The 18,553-nt window shown below is 35.0% G+C and overlaps 1 protein-coding gene and 1 pseudogene across 2 annotated transcripts; one reads left to right on the top strand and one right to left on the bottom strand.

Moving 5' to 3' along the window:
* The first annotated feature begins 2,232 nt into the window (after positions 1-2,232).
* On the top strand, positions 2,233-2,793 carry LOC143557833 (monothiol glutaredoxin-S2 pseudogene; annotated as a pseudogene).
* Positions 2,794-14,564: 11,771 nt separating this feature from the next.
* Positions 14,565-18,362, bottom strand: LOC143557843 (BTB/POZ domain-containing protein At1g03010-like). Of its 2 annotated transcripts, none has more exons than XM_077046814.1 (4): positions 18,234-18,362; positions 16,669-16,735; positions 15,392-16,579; positions 14,565-15,207 (listed from the first exon to the last, which is right to left on the bottom strand). In XM_077046814.1, exons 1-4 carry the CDS (start codon positions 18,308-18,310, stop codon positions 14,668-14,670), a joined length of 1,872 nt encoding a protein of 623 aa, XP_076902929.1. In that variant the 5' UTR covers positions 18,311-18,362; the 3' UTR covers positions 14,565-14,667. The 2 variants fall into 2 exon arrangements, with proteins under 2 accessions (XP_076902929.1, XP_076902928.1); XM_077046813.1 differs by lacking the exon at positions 18,234-18,362 and adding an exon at positions 16,932-17,424.
* Between the last annotated feature and the right edge of the window lie 191 nt (positions 18,363-18,553).

Genomic DNA, 18,553 nt, shown 5'->3' with positions numbered 1-18,553 from the left:
TATAATGTCTTTTTTTTAATTGGTTCAGATGCTTTGCACGGGCACACACAGTACCATAGAACTCACAAAACTTCTCAACTTCATTAAACAAATGGAAGGAATATTAAAGGAAATTACAGAAAACTACAACTATGAAAATATCAATACCGGCTAATAGAAGGGCAATAATGGTGGTACTTTTTTTTATCTGGAATGGGCGGTTTTGGAGGAGATCACAAAGCGGCTGAAGAGAAAAATAATATCTTGTAGGCTAAGTTTAAAAGATTTATTTTATTTTTGGTATTTGATTTAGTATCCATAGGGCTAAAACATAGGCTTGAGTAAGAGAGAGATTATATTGTAATTAGCATTTTGATTGTAATTTACATTTGTGTTTGGGCCGGCCCAGTTGGGTATGTATGTAACCTTGGAGGCTAGACCGATAAATAGGTACTTCATGTTACTAGCCTCCTTGCACTCTTAATATAAATTCATCTTTCTTATTTTTTTTGGTTTTTCTTTCATTTTGCTATCACGATCCGAGATCTGAGTGCTGCTGTTGGATTCCGCACCTCAACATGGACTGATCCGAAACACAAGTTGTTTGATCCATTTCGGAACCTACATTTGTTTTACCCTAGCACCACTAATGTTTGCTTGATTATTCATGTCTGCAAGCTCTCAACCGTGCATCTTCACTTTTTGAACGTCTTACGGGTATTGATGGGTACTCCTTTTGGCTAGCCGTTACTGACTCGTTCTCTAAGAGTTGTATCTTAGCATTATTCCTTTTAGTAAACCAAGCTGCAAGAACGCACCACTTGTGTGTAGCCCTGTTCAAACGTTTTTAGGTTGGGTTATCATTGCTCCATTAATAGCTTCCCACAAGTCTTGACCTTGTAGATAGGGCATCATACAGGTTAATCACGCAATGTAGTTCTTATTGCTAAGATTCTTGATTCCCTCAACTTGGAAATCCCCCATAGCTTCAGAGTGAGCTCTAATACCAATTTTTGTTCTTTACATGTGCGTTAACCGACAAAGGTATTGCGCAAACAAGTGCACTCTTTTCTTTGTTTATAAAAATCAAAAAACTTAGCACATAGAATTAAGCTACATATTCAAAATTCAAAAGATACTAAAAGATCTTTCTGCCTAACTAAACCAGAATAGTAATCTAAAAGGACTCAATGCTAATCATTTCCATAAATTGTAGACCAACCAATTACAAATCAAACAGAAGAACTCAACCCAAAAGACTAGTCTAATGGGTGAGGTAACCTATTTGGCAAACCATACATCAACTGCCCATACAATCAGTGTGGGACACGTCCCATACCTTGCAATTGTTTCAGTCCATACATCAACCCTCCTTAACGGCCAACGTCCCACGTTGGACATGGCTGGCATCTAGGTTCTGATACCAATGTTTTAGCCATACAGAAGAACTCAACTCAAAAGACTAGTCTAATGAATGAGAGGCTCATTTGGCTTATAAGCCCACATCAATTGGTCATACAATCGATATGACACATCAATTTAATTCAATCTTCATGTACGTATAATAGTTCACAGGTGTCATTGTGTCAAACGAAGTTGATAATCATTCATATTTTGGGGGTCAAGCAACAAACATAAGCCATGGTCTCCAATAGTCACTTGGGAGTCAAGCAACAAACATAAATGACCTTTCACTTTGATTTGAGCCAGTTATGCAAATCTTCCTCCTGCCACAAAAGAGACTATGCTTACTTTTTTAAGGCTGCAATAAGATAACAGAACTCGATGCCTAGATTCCTTCGTACTCAAATGTACAACACAACTTCTTTATCACCAAAGACAAACAAGATGTGGGCAAAGAGACAGAGAATAAGCAGGGAAATGGACTTTCAGTACAATCATCTGACAAGTGGACATCTAAATCACCCAAAAAGATAAAGATGTTTGTGAGCATTTTTATGTGTATGTATTAATTAGTACGGATGTTCTCTAACTTTGTCATGCATTTCATATTTTCATGCATGATAATATCCGTTGTTGCCAGACAAGGTCAACCGTGCACTTAACAAATCACAAATGCTCTTTTATGAGTTTGATCATGATCAGTATAATCTTTCAAAGAAAAAGAATCTGATCTCATTAGCATCTAACAGGTATCATCCCCCAACAATTTCAGAACCTATCACTATATATAGACATCTTAGGATTGCAAATATAATCACAACAAAATCTTCCTATCACACCAAACTATCTACATAATTCTTCAACTAAATATTGCATAGGCTCATAAAACAAATAACTGCTACACACTTCCAGATATGGCTATGGTTGCGTCATTGGTGAACGAAAGGCCGGTGGCTATATTTAGCAAAAGCTCTTGCTGCATGTGCTACACCATTACAACACTAATTACCAATTTTGGTGCAAATCCTACAGTTTATGAGTTAGATGAACATCCAGATGGGAAGCAATTAGAGAAAGAGTTGAAAGGATTAGGGTGCAAGCCAAGCGTACCAGCTGTATTCATAGGAGAGGAGCTGATTGGTGGTGCTAATGAAATAATGAGCCTTCATCTTAAGGGGCAACTGGTAGACTTGCTCCTCAAGGCTAATGCTATATGGGTCTAGGCAAGCATATCCATATATGCATAACTATGAAAAGCAGTTTGATGAGTTCTAGTTATTAGAATACAACAAGTACTCTTTTTCAGCCTTCTTTAATCGTGTTTTGAGTCAGATGAAAACTGATGTACTAACTTCCATATGTAATTTTACTTGTTTTTAAGAAGCAATGAAAATACTATATGTCTGCATCGGCATTTGGTAATTTTTATGTATTAAATTATACATTTACGGTGCCTATATTTTACTAGATTATGTTATGTTTGATCTTAATTTAAGCCTTTTCTTTTGATACCTGAGTTTTAATTTATTTTATCCACACCCATACAAATGTGTTAAGCGAAATATAATTGGTTGAGATGAGGCTTCTTATTGTACATTGCTTCGATCATACCGAGTTTGAAAGATTAAATCAGTACATCACAGGCAGAAAAGATGGCCCAAAGAATATTTGTGATAACTCTAGCAAGCACTACTATTTTTTCGTTTATTAAGTCAAAATCAATAATCAAAATATTTACAATAAAGAATTCTATAAAAACTAACTCTAAATGATAAAGAAATAACTCTACAACAAACAGATAAACTACTTAATTTAAATAAAATTAGGAAATTTTTAGGAAGCCTCATCTTCTTTAGATAATCTTGATTTTGTACTAGCTTTATATATCTTCAAAATAATTTTCTTTTCCTTTTCTTTGTCAAGAATTATGGCCAGCAATAAGAAGCCAACCAATCTGAAGAGCAAACATAAACAAAAAGACCTGTGATGCAAGGCTCTTGTGCAGTTATATCCATACTTTTTCAATTAGAAAAGGTCTAGCGATAGCCCCATGAATTTCCTTATGGGAGGTCGTGGGTTCGAGTCTCGTTCGTGATAAAAAGTCATACGGAAGCCATGGGATTTACCATAGTGGACTTTCAGGCGGTGGGCCTTCCCTAGTATAGGTACGGGTCGGGTCACCAACGCTATCAGTAATCGCGGGCGCAAGGGCCTTTTACTAATGGGTGTATCCAAGTGTCCGGGCTGTTGGTTGTTAAAAAAAAATTAAAAGTTGTTTTTATATCAACAATCCTATGCCAAAACCTAAGGATGAAACAGCTTAACAATATTTTAGCTCAAGTTCATTTGTGCATTGAAAAACAAGGGACTTGAATGCTAGTTTGTCAAATATGAAAAGAAACGAATATATACTTAATTAGACATTTAGTGTTCTTCATAAATGTTTTTAGTCTTTTTCCTATATGCAAAAGAAAAATATTTGATATTTAGGTTTACTGATAGATATATAAATTGTTTAAGTTAGTGAACCTATAGAAGTGGCCTTTAGTTTCATCTTTGGCCGGTTATGTGTTTGATCCCTCTACTTCATACCGCGTGGTTATTGGCTGCATGTATGTGGTCATACAGAGTACCATGAAATAATATACTTTATATTCACTATGGTACGGTTTCATCTAGCAAAAATTCCACCACTATCATCAGATAATAAAGATAAGGGGATATATCCATTTGGCATATATGAATATCATATATTTGGAGCAAGATAGCCCTTAAAAGTTTCTGAAGGAATACAATACTTCTTCATAACTAAGTCTTTGTTGTAATCCTTAACAAATCTATGAGCTTTTTGTCTACCTGTATGGATGTCATGTCCAAGGAGTTTCTTTTATATGATATGTCACGTGTTGGCACAGATCAAATATTTAGTAAAAGATGCTGGAAGAATTTTTTATTAATATATCTGTGCTGCCTCAACTGTGTAGGCCCTTCGATCTTGTTCATGTTTGATTACTTTTGGATATGATGATTATACTCCACAAACACAAGCGCACGATCTTAATGAAAAACACAAAGATTGAAACTTGATAATGTGATTGTGATAATAACCAACTGAATACAAAATAATTGTTCCAAGCCCGACAAGCGACGCGATGAGGATGATGATGACGACACATTACCGGCCCAACAAAAACAGCCTAACTGTGGAACTCATCCAATTCAATCATCATTTATCATCTCAACCGAAAACATGGCCTACGGCGCCCAAATAAGCTGAATCCTAATAGGACCAAACATTAAGTATAATTGTTTAAGTACTAGACCCAATAAGGAAACTAAACAAAAATAAATTAGCAGCCCACTAATGAATTAACAGTTCACATTCTCCCCCTATTTCATTAGCCTTCATGATCATATCGTTGCATCGTCATTCAGTACAGTCACGATCTCTAAGTCCTCCTCTGGGTCTTCATCTTCAACATGAACCGGGCCTTTATTCTTCTTTCCTTGCTTGTTATTCTTGTCACTATCTTGAGTAAAACTTAGACTGCATCCAGGAGCTAGGAGGGAAATCTCTAACCAGACAAACACTGCGGTTCTTGTTGGGTTTATGGAGGCTTAATTGGGCCCGGGTTAGAAGACATCTTTGTGGCAGATTAATTAAATTGAAGACTAGTGGCAGGCATGGCCCGTTTATTTAATATAGCCCATTTATAGTTTTCTTTGGGATTAAGTTGTAAACCCTAGATAGTTCTCTATTTATATTCGTGGTGTACTTGTAATTCCTCATCACGAGTGAGGCAGAGACAATAAGAAAAGTATCCTGGTTGCAGCCCGTGGACGTAGGTTAGCCGACCGAACCACGTAAATCTCGCGTGTCATCTTCGTTTATTATTTTCTCTTGCAGTATTATTGTGTTTGTGTGTGTGTTGCAATACCCGAATCCCTAACAGTTCTTCCATTTTCTTTTTGGTTCCACCGCTACTTCTTCACTCAAACCATCTTCACTCTTGTTTGTTTCACTCCATCCTTCATTACGTGATAGTACCAATCAATTAAACAGAGGTACTTGACACAAGTTAATTTCAAATTCTTTCCTTCATCCCACATGCAATTGTGTCTCGTTGCAATCATACCCCAACCATTATCCATACAAACCTTTTCATAGCCTCCTTCCGTGTTAACCAACAGATGATATTTATCAAATCGTCTACTTTTGTTTGACAATTTTGGTGGTTTTCACAATTCGGTCTTCCAATTCTTTCACGAACTATGCGACCACCCTATTTTATTCATCTTTAAATGTAGGTGTCCTCATTCATAATCATTCTTTCATGAATCTTGATTACAGGGCCGGCCCAAGGCCAGCAAAATAAAGATAGGGTTTTAGGCTCACACTTAATTAAGGTCTCCAAATTATTAAAAAAAACATTATATATAGATATATATTTAATTGGTGGATTAAAAACGAAAATAACAATTGGTTTAGTGGTAAACCTATGTGTTGTTTAGTGGTAGGCCACAAGTTTGAGACCGGGTTTAACACTTCCTTTTTTTATTTAACACAAATATTTAGAAATGGCCACAAAATTTCATTTTGATTTAGGACTCAAACATCATTGAGCCAATCCTGCTTGATTAGATCAAGCAAGTTAATGCAGCTTTCTAATGTTTTGTCTAAATCAAAATCGTCAAATGAGGTAGTAGGATCATGGGCTTATATAATCCCACTCACCTTTACGTGAATAGAGTCGTCAGACTTATGTGGATTCTCTTCAACAACATTGAGATGCCAAACCAAAGTTGTCTACTCTCTTTTAAAATTTACGTGATCTGACCCAAGTTAATCTTCCTCCTCAACCTTGATTCCATCTTCTCTAGCCGATAAATTTATGCTTAAAATCCTATCAACTTCATTATATAGTTCAACCATTGTTGCCTCCTTTTCATCAACATGCTTTGAGGCTTTACTCTTAGCATGGCATATAATCATAAATAATTAGTCAATATTAGTATTAATTGTAATATATTATTTACAAACATATGTCATGCTAAGAGTAAAGCCAGCTAAGAGTAAAGCCTTTAAGGATGTTGAAAATCCCACTACCATTCGGGTCATGCTCAGTTTAGCAAGGTTCGTTTCTTGGCTAATTCACCTATTCGATGCCAAGAATGTGTTTTTGCATGGTAATATTAAGGAAACGATATACATGTTTCAATCAGGGGGTTTAAAGATCAAATTCGGCCCGATTATGCAAGAAAATTACAATAATCTCTTTATGGTTTAAACTAGGCTATGCGCGCATGGGTCCATCGATTTACTACGTATTTACTTAAGCGCGGTTTCAAAAGTGTCATCACATATACTTCTCTATTCATCTTCTTAGGTACTAACTTGGCCTCAAGGTCCTCAAAACATCAAGCAACCATCTCTAGATCAAGCGCCAAGGTCGAATACCGAGGAGTCACGAATACAGTTGCGAAAATGAGCTGGTTACAAAATTTACTTCTCGAACTATCATTCCCCACTCGTCACACCACCATCATGTATTGCGACAATATCTCTAATGTTTATCTTCTCCAGCGTACCAAACATGTTGAAATTGATATACAATTTGTAAGTGAAAAGGTCCGCATTGATGATGCCAAAGTTTTACGTATTCTGGCGGATTATCAATATATCGTTTACCAAAGGGTTGCCTTGTCCACTATTTCAAAGTTCAAATTAGCCTTTACGTTTGTGGTACTACCAGCTAAGACTAACGGGTTGTCTTACCATGCATATATTCTTATAAATCACTAGCCAATATTAGTTCTAATTGTAATATATATTATTAATCTACTAAATTGTCTCCCGATTGTTTTCTATGTACCTACGTTTACGTTAATGAAATGAATTGTGAATTCTATAAATCACCATTCACTACCTTAGTATTTACCTAAACACTCCTCTTTCTATCTCACTTCTATATACCTCCACATCCTTAACATTGCTTTCAAACATCTATTTTAACACATATCTTTCCCATTCCATAATTGTTTCAATTCCTTAACTGTAACTCTGACAGAATTTGGATTAGAGAAAATCTCTGTGTGGACGGAGACACAATGAGTCATCGAAAATTTTTTTGAACTGATTGAGTTCCCGTGGTTTCAAAAACGAACAATTTGAGTCCCTGTAGTTTCAAAAATGAACAATTTGAGTCCATGTGTTTTCAGTAAAATGAAAGTTTACCCTAAAAGTTAAAATAGTTCATTTTTTAAACCACAGGGACTCAATCAGTTCGAAAAAGTTTTCAGAGACTCATTGTGCCTCCACCTTAAAACCACATGAACACAAACAGTAATTTTCTTTTTGGATTATATACACAAGGAATAATCTTTAAATTACCGTAACAAGGACTTTGACTTCTCCTATCCCGTGAATAAATAGAAACTTATTATAATCCTTACGAGTAGAAACAATTTCTTTCTTTTTTTATCGTACATTACATTTGCCAATCGGATCGACATACTAAATAAAGATCTAGTTGCCTCCAACAGTTCGTTAACAACATAAACAACCCTTGTGGAATAGTAATTGTGTGTAAAAACTTTTGCGGGCTGCAGATTGAAGCGATGTACGTTGATCTCGTAACACTAGTAGCATTGCAATTCCTGCCTTCTTCGGTCTCCCAATGGGCCTCTTTCTTATTCCAACCGGTATCCATGTGAAAACCTTTCCAGACTTACGTATTTGACCCAATCTTAGTGGTCCAATGCATGGCCTCCCATCCTTGTGTTAAACTTTAGACAAGTGAATCAATAACACAAACTTTTATTAAGAAAACAACAAACGATAAAAACTTAGTAATGCTAATAATTGAACCTAGGTATATGTAAACCCATCGCTCCTAATCCTATACAAACTCAAATACACATTTGAATCCAAAACATATATAGGATTAAATAAAATAGACTAACTTATCTTATAATTAAAAATTAATTATTATATTAAATATTCTCCAAGATTCTAGTAGCCATCAATATGGTTTGGTGTTGGACATGTTTAACACCTTGAACTTGATATATGGTTCTAACCGTCTCCGGCAGAAGTATTGCCTCTGATGCAGGTTGACACATCAGGCGTACGTTTTCTCAATACACATCCGACATCGATAACTATCTACACGCCGATCGATGTCTATGAACGCTTTTGGCGCTTGTAATGCCTACGACATCGGTTATCGTTTACAACCTTGACTTTGGTTTTGCATATGATGCTCATTACGTACCTGGACGGGTAACACATCCACCACAACTTATGCTTTCGAACCAGTAGATCAGCTAATGTGTCCAACGCGGGTTGCACACCCAATAGTAGTTATTGGCTACCCGTGCAACGTTGTTGATGTATCCAACGCCTGTTACACGTATGAGACCGATTACCGGTTATGCGCCATGTGTTAGTTACACGTCTGATGCCTGTTACGCGTCCATGCCGTTAACCGATTATGCATGTGGCGCCGAAAATGCGTTTAACGTTTGTTAACACGTCATGCGTTTGATGCCGGTTAACGCTTCTGACATCCTTTAACGCATTAGTCGTACGTCCTTGATTATGTGACAGACGTTCGTAACGCGTCTAGTGTCGTTTCGTGTCTAATGTCCGTTTGCGTCCAGTGCTAGTTACCGCGCTAGATGTCAGTTACAATTTCGATAGGTTGTGGTCGTAGCGATGGATTCCAGTTTTTTGATTGCTTTCAATTTCTTTGAATAAATTTCTTGAACCAAACACACTCTCAAACTCAAAAAGCTTTTTATAGATTCTAATTCCTACAAATTCCGTTTTCTTTTGGAAATGTCAATTTCAAATCCAATTGTTTGAAATTTCGTTTCACAAACCAAACGCAACCTTAGTTTCCCTTGATTATTTGCTAAAAACAATTCAAATGACTTTGCAAAGTAAATGGAGATCAGTTTAGAGCATTTTCATCCCGACATATAATGAAAACCCACTTGAGTTGTGAAAACCCTATGTAACATCATTTTTTTTTGTTACATGTAATATATGTTGTTACATTTAATACAAAACATCGAAAACATAAAAAAAAGATGGTTTGCTATTTTTTTACTAATTTTTATATATGTTTTCAGAAGAGAGAAAATGCAAATTAACTTTTACATTTTTTTATTAACTTTAATTGTGGACCACAAAATTTAATCTTTAATTAAAAACATGTGGTTCAAATGAGTTTTTAGAGTTTTCACAACTCAAGTAAGTTTTTATTCTAACCTAACCCTTTGCATCCTTCTATCATCTCTCACTTTATAATTTACCAAAAAATAATATTAACTTTTCTCTCAATAAAAAATTAAAAAAAATCCTCCTCGCATCCTGTTCATCATACCTATTTCTATTTTAATTATTTTTTTTCTCTTTCTTTGTTATTACTTATAGGGAAAAATTCCCAAAGTAAGCATTTATGAAAACAAATTTCAAGTTGTAGGTAGCATTTGGAAGAAATTTCAGAAATATGTAGAACCAATTACAACTTACCATGTGTTCTTAAACTAACCGTAACGAGCACGCTCACTAGTCATTTACTCGTCATGACTAAATAAGTTTCATGCTTCGTAATCAACGCCCACGAGTAATTCATAAGTCCTTTAGTCGCGACGAGTAGATTATGAGGTTAAACCAGTCGCGACGAGTTAACTACTAATAAACTACTCGTGTAGGGAATGTAAAACGTGTAAACTAGTCGTCACGACTAAAGGACTTATGAATTACTCGTGGGCGTTGATTACGAGGCATGAAACGTATTTAATCGTGACGAATGATTAGGGAATGTGCTCATTACGGTTAGTTTAAGGACACACGGCAAGTTTTAATTGGTTCTATAAACTATTCGTCACGACTAGTTTATAATACCTATTTCTGAATTTTTTTACAAATAGTATCTAAAACTGAAAATTTGTTCTCATAAATACTTATTTTGAGAATTTTCCTATTACTCTTTTTATCATATATTTGTGTGTGTGTACTTTGTATGAGTGTAGTGTGTGAGAGAAATGATATAGAGATGAATAGTAGCAATTTAAATTTGGGAAGGTGTGTGGATTTTTGTTAAATTTTAGGAAGTGGAGATAAAAATATTGGATAAGAGCATTCTCATCCAACCCTTCATTTTATGTGAGGGGTGTTTTTATAATTTAGATAGTGATTTTGGATATTGTGAGTGAAGAGTTTTATATTTTAGAGAAAACAATGATTTTTCTGTATATTTGAAAAGTTGCTGTTCATCTCCTATAATTTTTTAATATTTTTTGAAAGTGGTTGTGAGTGAGATAAAGAGAAAAGTTAATGATAAAGGTATAAAAAACTATTATTTAATTGAAATGAAGAGAGAAAATATAATGAGTTTTAATGTAATTTTTGGTTTAAGGATAGAGGGTTGGATGAGAATGCATTGGTTAGAATGAGAGATATAGTGGATGGAATATGAGTGCTTTAAGACACTTATGTTAAAAGCCTCTTCAAAATTTCCTGCATGCCCAGTACAAGATACGATTTACCTTATTGCGTTGGTTAAAAATGTATTTGACTAGTCTCGTATCACTCCTCTCATGGTTTAAAAATCGCTAACTACTTCAATAATGTATAATTTTGACACCATAAAGAAGTTAAGAGCTCAAAAGAACAACTATAGTGCTGATGACATAATGCTTGTAGTAAACGTGAGAGACAAATGAGTTCATCTACCAACTCATTCAGCTTTTTCTGAACAAACCGCTAAAATAAAGAGTGACTGACAAAGGCATAACCACAGAACAACTTACACCATGTATAAATTAATAAAAGCCTTGACATCCAACAGTGCCGGTGATCTATAATCACCAATCAAAGATGGAAGAGAGCCTACAATCCATAGGTTTTTGCTTTGCCTCACAGTATTTGTTTATTTTGATCATCAACTTTTCAATTTTTTTCCCAATTCTCTAGAGATTTATTAATAGTTTCTTTCACACTCTTGGTTTCCTCATATCATGAACACTCATGCTCAATGATTCCCCAGTGGTCCACATTAAAGTACCTAAACCGTGGTCCTCATCTCCACTTCAATCTTCCCAATGAAAAGTTTAATAGGTGAGCGGCATCACAGGTAAGAGCATTCTAAATCCATCCACCATATTATATGAGTAAGGCGTTTATAATATTAGAAAGTTTATGGTGTTGTAAATGAAGAAAAGAGAATATGATGTGATTTTTTTATATATTTGAAAAGTTCATATAATGTAGCACCCTATTAATTTTTTAATATTTTCTTAGAGTGATAGTGAGTAGATGAGAGAAAAAAAGAGTAACGATAAAGAAATAAAAAAAATATTATTTAATTTAACAAAAGAGAAAAAGTATAGTAATTTTTAGTGTAATTTTGAATTTAGAGATAACGGAATGAACGTGAATGCTCGAGCAATCAATGACAACCAAAGTTGCAATATTCACAAGCCGCCAAAAAACTTGACTTGCAACACTTTGATAACTTCTTAATGATTCTATTTAAAAACTACCTCTGAATTGGTCAGAGCTAAAGTGTGTTTAGTTCATAAAAAGACATTTCTTAATGATTCATGAAGCCTCTTGATGGGTAAGTCTCGTAAACATGTTGAATGATTCGAGATAATTGGTTCAACAGAAGATTGCCATACAGCCCCTACATTCGACTATCTTTGGAAACACAATAAGTCAATAAGGGTAGGCGGGTGGTTCCGTGATGGACTACCATCACTCCATGGTCATCACGAAACACCACCCTTGTGATGTCATCTTGGAAATATAGCAAATTTGAATGACGGTGATGACAACCAAGGATAGAGAAATAGGGACCCTTGACCGTTGAGAAAATAGATAACAAAAATTATTGTTACATTATATAAGTAAACAAAATCCACTATATTTTTCAAACACATCTCTTTTCTCATTCTTCAACATTTTTCATAAAATATGAAGAAATAAAATTAAAAAAAAAAACAAACAAAAGATTCAAGGAAAAAATGTTCGGGTTCATAGAACAAATCGGTTAGGCCAAAGATTCGTGCTAGCTAAGACGAAACGAATAGACTTAGTTTACCAGATTTGGTCTAACTATTTCCAACCCAAACCCATAACCCTATCACCAACCCAACATGCCAACCCAAATCGCAACTGGTCATCTAACTTTACCATCAGACAAACAAGTGATTGACCGTTTTGCATATCATTTCCAAATACAAGGTGAGGAAATTGAAGTAGAGGGCAAAACAGAGATTCGAAATGCGGTGGCGAAATTGAAATTGTAAAGAGACGAGACCTATATTAACCAAACCATTTGCCAGAAGATGAGAAAAGCAACTATTTGATTTTTATAATGAAATCACATGAAGATGTAACCATGGTTGTCGATTTTACTAGAACACAAATGAAAGTTGGCCCGTTAATTTTTAGGTTGTTGTTTTTATTTGTAACACTTTGTTTTGAAATTTTAAAATTTTTTATCTTTATTGTAATTTTTTTAATTCATGAAAAGTTGTTTTTATTTAATTTGGTTTTATATCTAATAAAAAAAATTGGGTTCAAGTGATAAGGTGATAACCACCCCGTGTGAAAATTGGGTGGAAACGAGTTCAAGTTATGAAATAACGTGACCAACTATAATTTGACGGTTTCAAGTGATTAAATGATCACTATCCCTCCCCCTAACACTAGTCGAAGTTAAGAGGAATCCTAGGTAACCAAGGTAAGGATGACATTCTAGGATTGTAAAAATAAACATGATCGAACACCATTTTGGCTTAAAATTTTTACTTCAATACAAATTCTTATTAGCGGTACACTGCTTGAAAAGAAAGTATCACCTATGGTATAAGGATTTCATTCTTCAATTCGGTGGGCGGTTGTGTGAATAAAGTGTTAAGATCAGTTGTATGACGTAAATATTGATGGAACCGTTCACCAAGCTAGCAAGGTCAAACTTAGAATTACCGAGTGGTGCAAGGAATTCCCTAAGGATTTGTTTTACAAACTCAATTGGATTGCCCAATCTTTCATAAACGAAACTTAATAAATTGGGAAAAATATTCTGAATTTATGGTAGTGTTTAAAGTTGTGGTTCATTGTGGACTCATAGTTATGGTGATGATAAAACATCGTAGAGTTATGTCTTATATGTTAGTGTGTATTTTCACATAAGAAAGCAAAGAAGAAATTATAAGGTCGGGATGGATTAATTTGGTTGGCTAAGTTCCTTTATGTTTTTAACTATATATCAAGCTTTTTTTAAACAAATTTTTTTCTTGATTTGTGGTTGATTTTTAACGTAAACCATTAATTTTAAATTGTGTGCACTTAAGCAAGCAATGGTTCTGTTGTGACATGTGGAAAACAAGATGGCACCAGTGTAATTAAGTATTTAAGGGGAACGCAGCCAATATCCATTTTGATAGAGGGTATTACAAAAATATACAGACTTTTTCTTTTAATTTTCATCAACTTTTCACCGATCAGATGAGGACACATATCATTAAACACTGATGGGTCAGACCTTAATTGTAGTTACAAGCACCATAGTGAAGTCTCATGCACCACATTTTAACTTTAGGAAGAAAAAAAAAACATTTTTTTAGTATATGGGGTCTTTTGGCGCATCATCTCCAGTCTATTGCGCCGTGCAAGGATCTGTTGCGCCCAGATAAATCTGTTGTGTCAAAAATAGCGAAATCTATTATGCTCAAGAATCAATCTACTGTGTTAGAATGAAATATGTTATGCCATATTGAGATTCGAAAATAAACACACACACTTGAGGAAATTTGATGATTTTCATGTAAAAAGATGTTAATTTTGTTGAAAAAATGAATATTTTTTTATAAACTTAAATCCTTAAATGGCTGCATTTTAAAAAATTAATCCACCCAAGGTTGTCAACCCCACACATACCACCTTTGAAAACAAAGAGAATGCATTAGCTTTAATAATCATTTTTAATAAAACAATAGTACGATGCATTCTTATAATATATGGAAATAAATACCCTTTAATTCTTTTTTGTTTGCTATATTGATATAGTTCTAACTTCTAACTCAAAAGGCATTACACTCGTGTAAAATTTGAATTCAAAGTCTACAAATTATTCTAAACAAATCTTTAATATTTTTAACACAAAAAGAAGTCACAACAAACAATAATCACTACTACCACTATACACACTTTCATATTCACAATCACACTAGTGCAAATAGGAATTGCACGGAGTGGGGAATCGATCATGCAATGGAGTTACGCCTTCTTTTTTGAAACAAGAACCGACTTTCAGAATTCGGTCTGCTTCCAATGCCCCTAACATCTTTAAACTTGAACAAAGCATTCAGTTTCCCCAATTTCTTTGTCAATGATTTAAACAACTTGTTCGCGGGATGCGACTTCACGAGTTCTTGTTTCATTGAAACGTGATCTTTTTCTAGATCCGTAAGCCGCATTCTCATTCGGGTTACTTCTAGCTTTAGTTCTCGGTTTTCTCTTCTAACTGACGCGTAGTTGTCTCTAGGAGATATACACCCACTTCCTGCACCGCTACTAGAGCGTTGCGGGAACTGGGAGTTTAGTGATCCAAAAAAGAGGTGATTGTGGCCGCCATTCATGGCGTTTTGAAGCCTGATTTGCTCAAAGTAGAGCACCTGAACCACCATTTGTACTGGGAGGCGCTCGTTCTGAGCCGCATGGCTACATGCTTCTTGACTTAGTTTTTGGCAGTCGATTGTTTTACACAACCGGTAACGCTCAGAGTCCTTTAGATTTAGGTGAACCTGCCATATAACCACAAATTTATCTTATCATAACGAAATCGAATGATTGTTGCGAGCAAATGGTCTTTCACCAAGTTGCTCCACGCAATCCATTTGTGTGTCATTTCAATGTCCTGTTATTCTTGGTAGCAGGACATTGAACCATACTTTAAAATAATGGACCATGAAAATGCATATTGTGTACCTTTAAAAAGATGTCTACGGCTCGATATAACCCGTCATTCACCAATCTAGCATGATCAGGGAGCAACTCCGCAAGAGCGATAAACTTTGATGCTTGTAAGTTTGGATCAATCGCGATTTCGGCAAGAAAACAATCGAGTAGCTTTGAAACTTTCACAATCGAGCTCTGTTTCGGGGATGAAGGTGTGTCAAAATCATAAACCATTTCACTTTCATCCCTCATCATATTATCATCATCATCATCTTCATCCAAATTCAAGAAAATTGAAAAGATCCTGAAAATGGAATCAGTGTCATAAAGCTGACCATGATTGTTCCCATGAGAAGTAACCGGAATTAGTATGTCTTCGAGTATCGCCTGATCAAGTTGCAACCCAATTCGTCGTTCCAAATCCGACCTGCAAGCAGTAGATGTAGATGCCATAATCGAAGACTTCAACAAGCTTGACAAAAACGCCATTGGAACCGTGCTTTTTCTTGATTGAGTTGGTAATAAACCAACAATCACTTCAACAATCATTCTATGTTTCTTCTGTGAATCAAGATCCGAAAAGTTCCCTTTTGCAAGCTGTGGATCTCTCAAAAACAAACTCTGAAGCGAATTCTGAGCATAATTCATCAAAATCCTTGCAATCATATCCTGTTTTAACCCCTTGGTCTTGACCACTGTCAAAACCCTTTGGAAGAACTCGAGGCTGAGGACCGTTAGTGATTTCCCCCACCAGTTATCTGATTCGGGTTGTGAAACTGGCTTTGAAAGATAATTACTTTCTAGCTTTGAAAGCCCACAAGTTAACTGCTCTTTACAAGCGTTATTGGCGACGGCTGTAATAATTCTTCCCACCAAGTTTATCTCTTCAGAAACCGGTAACAACCCTTCACAATGTTGTAAAACCGTGATCGAATTTGTTATGTTAGGAAGAACAGTTTCTTTCAAGAATGTTTCTGCGCGAAACTCAAGATTCTTATCGGCAAATTCTTCAGTCATTTCAAGGAAATGCGATGTGCATCTTAGCTTTGCAACATTTGCTAGATTGATCTCAATGTTCAACCCGTAAGAAAACTTGGCAGCAAGCTCAAATGATTCCGATCCACCTGGAAGATTTTGAAGATTTAGGTGTAGAGTTTTTGAGTCTTTCGCTTCCATTAACATCTTTCGGATTCTTCCACTTTTAGAAACTAGAGGGAACTGCAAAAAGGTGATACATTTGGAGTTAAAACATAAAGTTTCATGAGCAATTTTGAATAAAATTTTAGATCCGGTCAGTTTTCGCTTACCTTATGAAGTGCAAAACTTGTTGCTCCCACATCTATTGTTAGATCGCTAGAAACATCAGATATCGGCCTGTCAAAAAATAAGTTTGGGGATTATTAGAAGTACTGTAACTTTGCCGTTCAAAAACAATAAAAGAGTCGCATAATTCTTTTAGTTTTTATAAACAACAATCCGTCAACAACTCAAGATAACATAAATACGTCACAAAGGTGCTCCAAAATCTTTCATTAAAAAATTTTCAACTAAAAGCAAGTGAAGAACACACATGAATCTAGCTACGACACGTTCGATGCTTCTTCGCAAGAGATTCAAGCACGGAGAAAATGAAATTTTGTTGTAATTGCACCCAAAAATCAAGAACTTCATGCAGAAACAATGATGAAAGCATAAGGATGAACAACTGGGATACTAATAAGGGACCCAAAGTTGACGATTTTGGTCTATGATTGAAGAAATTAAGGGCAAAACATGTGAGCCTTACGTTAAACACGAAAGTATGTTTTTTTTGTATTTTTGTATAACCTAACTGAAATAAATTTCCTGTCGTTTTCAACCATGTGAGGGGCCTGTTTGATTGAACATGTACATGGGAAGTGAAGTGAACATTTTTGGTTTTTGCATCAATAGATTTAAATTATTGGATTCAAGTAATTAAAGGTTAAAGACCTACTGGGACACAATCCTAAATTCTTGATGTGTTATCCTGTTTGCTTGGCCATGTTTGTTTACGTTGAGTCACTAAAACTTGTTTAGAATAATTTAAAAATCCCAAATTTACACTTTACTTTTTTGAAGTCTTTGCATATGTAAAGGTGACTTTGTCACTGTAATTTAGCTCAAAATCCCTTTTTATCAATACTTTTCTATCAATAATATTTTTTTTTCTGAAATAATAGGTTCCGTGATGGACATATTATTATAATATTATTAGAAGCAGATTAAATTTTTTGTTAAATAAAAAGTAATGTTTTTATTAATTTTATGTTAGTTTTTTCAATTACTAGGTGAACACTATTTGGGAGAGAAAGGCATGAGGAGTGAACAGGACTCCCTAAATATGGAGAATGAGAACTCGGAAGTTCATCCACTTTTGAGAAATGTGTAGTGAAAATTTATATAAAAACCAAAAATTTTTAATCAAAATTTAGGGGTTGAAACGCATAACCGGATGATAATATCATCTTCTGGTGACATAAGTTATCATCTTGTTTTTCGAGTGTCAAAGACAGAGAATTTGACAACCTTGGGCAGTTGCATTTTGCCGCAATTGGTTGATTTTATCAACTCAAAAGCTTTTAGTGGCAGATCTAGAAATTTTTTCATGTTTTTTAAAACTAAAATAGGTAAAAAAAATATATGAAAAATATGCTAAAATGCAGAAAACTTATGCAATCAATGGGGTCAACCGACCCAGCTCAACCATATCTATCATCGTCTTGGTTAAATGTACTCCATTGAAGGCAAACAGTACTTTCAGACAACAACAACTCACCAAAATTAATAACATGACAAATCTGATTTATGTCACAATCCATTGCCAAAATGAATTCACGGAAAGAAGCCTTACCATTCAGTGGCATGTCGCGCACTAGAACTCGGTTGAAACGATTGTTTTCCTGAGATGCTAGGCTTCAATTCACTCATAGTTACAACACCCGTTTCTTCAAGAACAAAAAAGGACCGATTTTGTTTCAAGTGGGTTGAAGCATGAGTGTGAGGAAAGTGAGAGGAATGCATGCAAGATTAAAGGGGAGGGATAATTATGCTTTAATTGAGTGGTTTTTCGATTTGATTAATATAAAGTCAAAAATGTAGAGACAGCACTGTAGTTTACTTTTCGGTGCCTTTTTCCACTATGTTTTTGTGTTATATTTTCCCTTTTACAAA

The sequence above is a fragment of the Bidens hawaiensis genome, unplaced genomic scaffold (genome assembly GCF_021521415.1).
Source record: "Bidens hawaiensis isolate Kalapana, Puna unplaced genomic scaffold, B.hawaiensis_p1.1 tig00019201_1, whole genome shotgun sequence".
NCBI lineage: Eukaryota > Viridiplantae > Streptophyta > Magnoliopsida > Asterales > Asteraceae > Bidens > Bidens hawaiensis.
The sequence above is the reverse complement of the archived record's forward strand: the minus strand, read 5'-3'. Positions and strand labels throughout refer to the sequence as shown.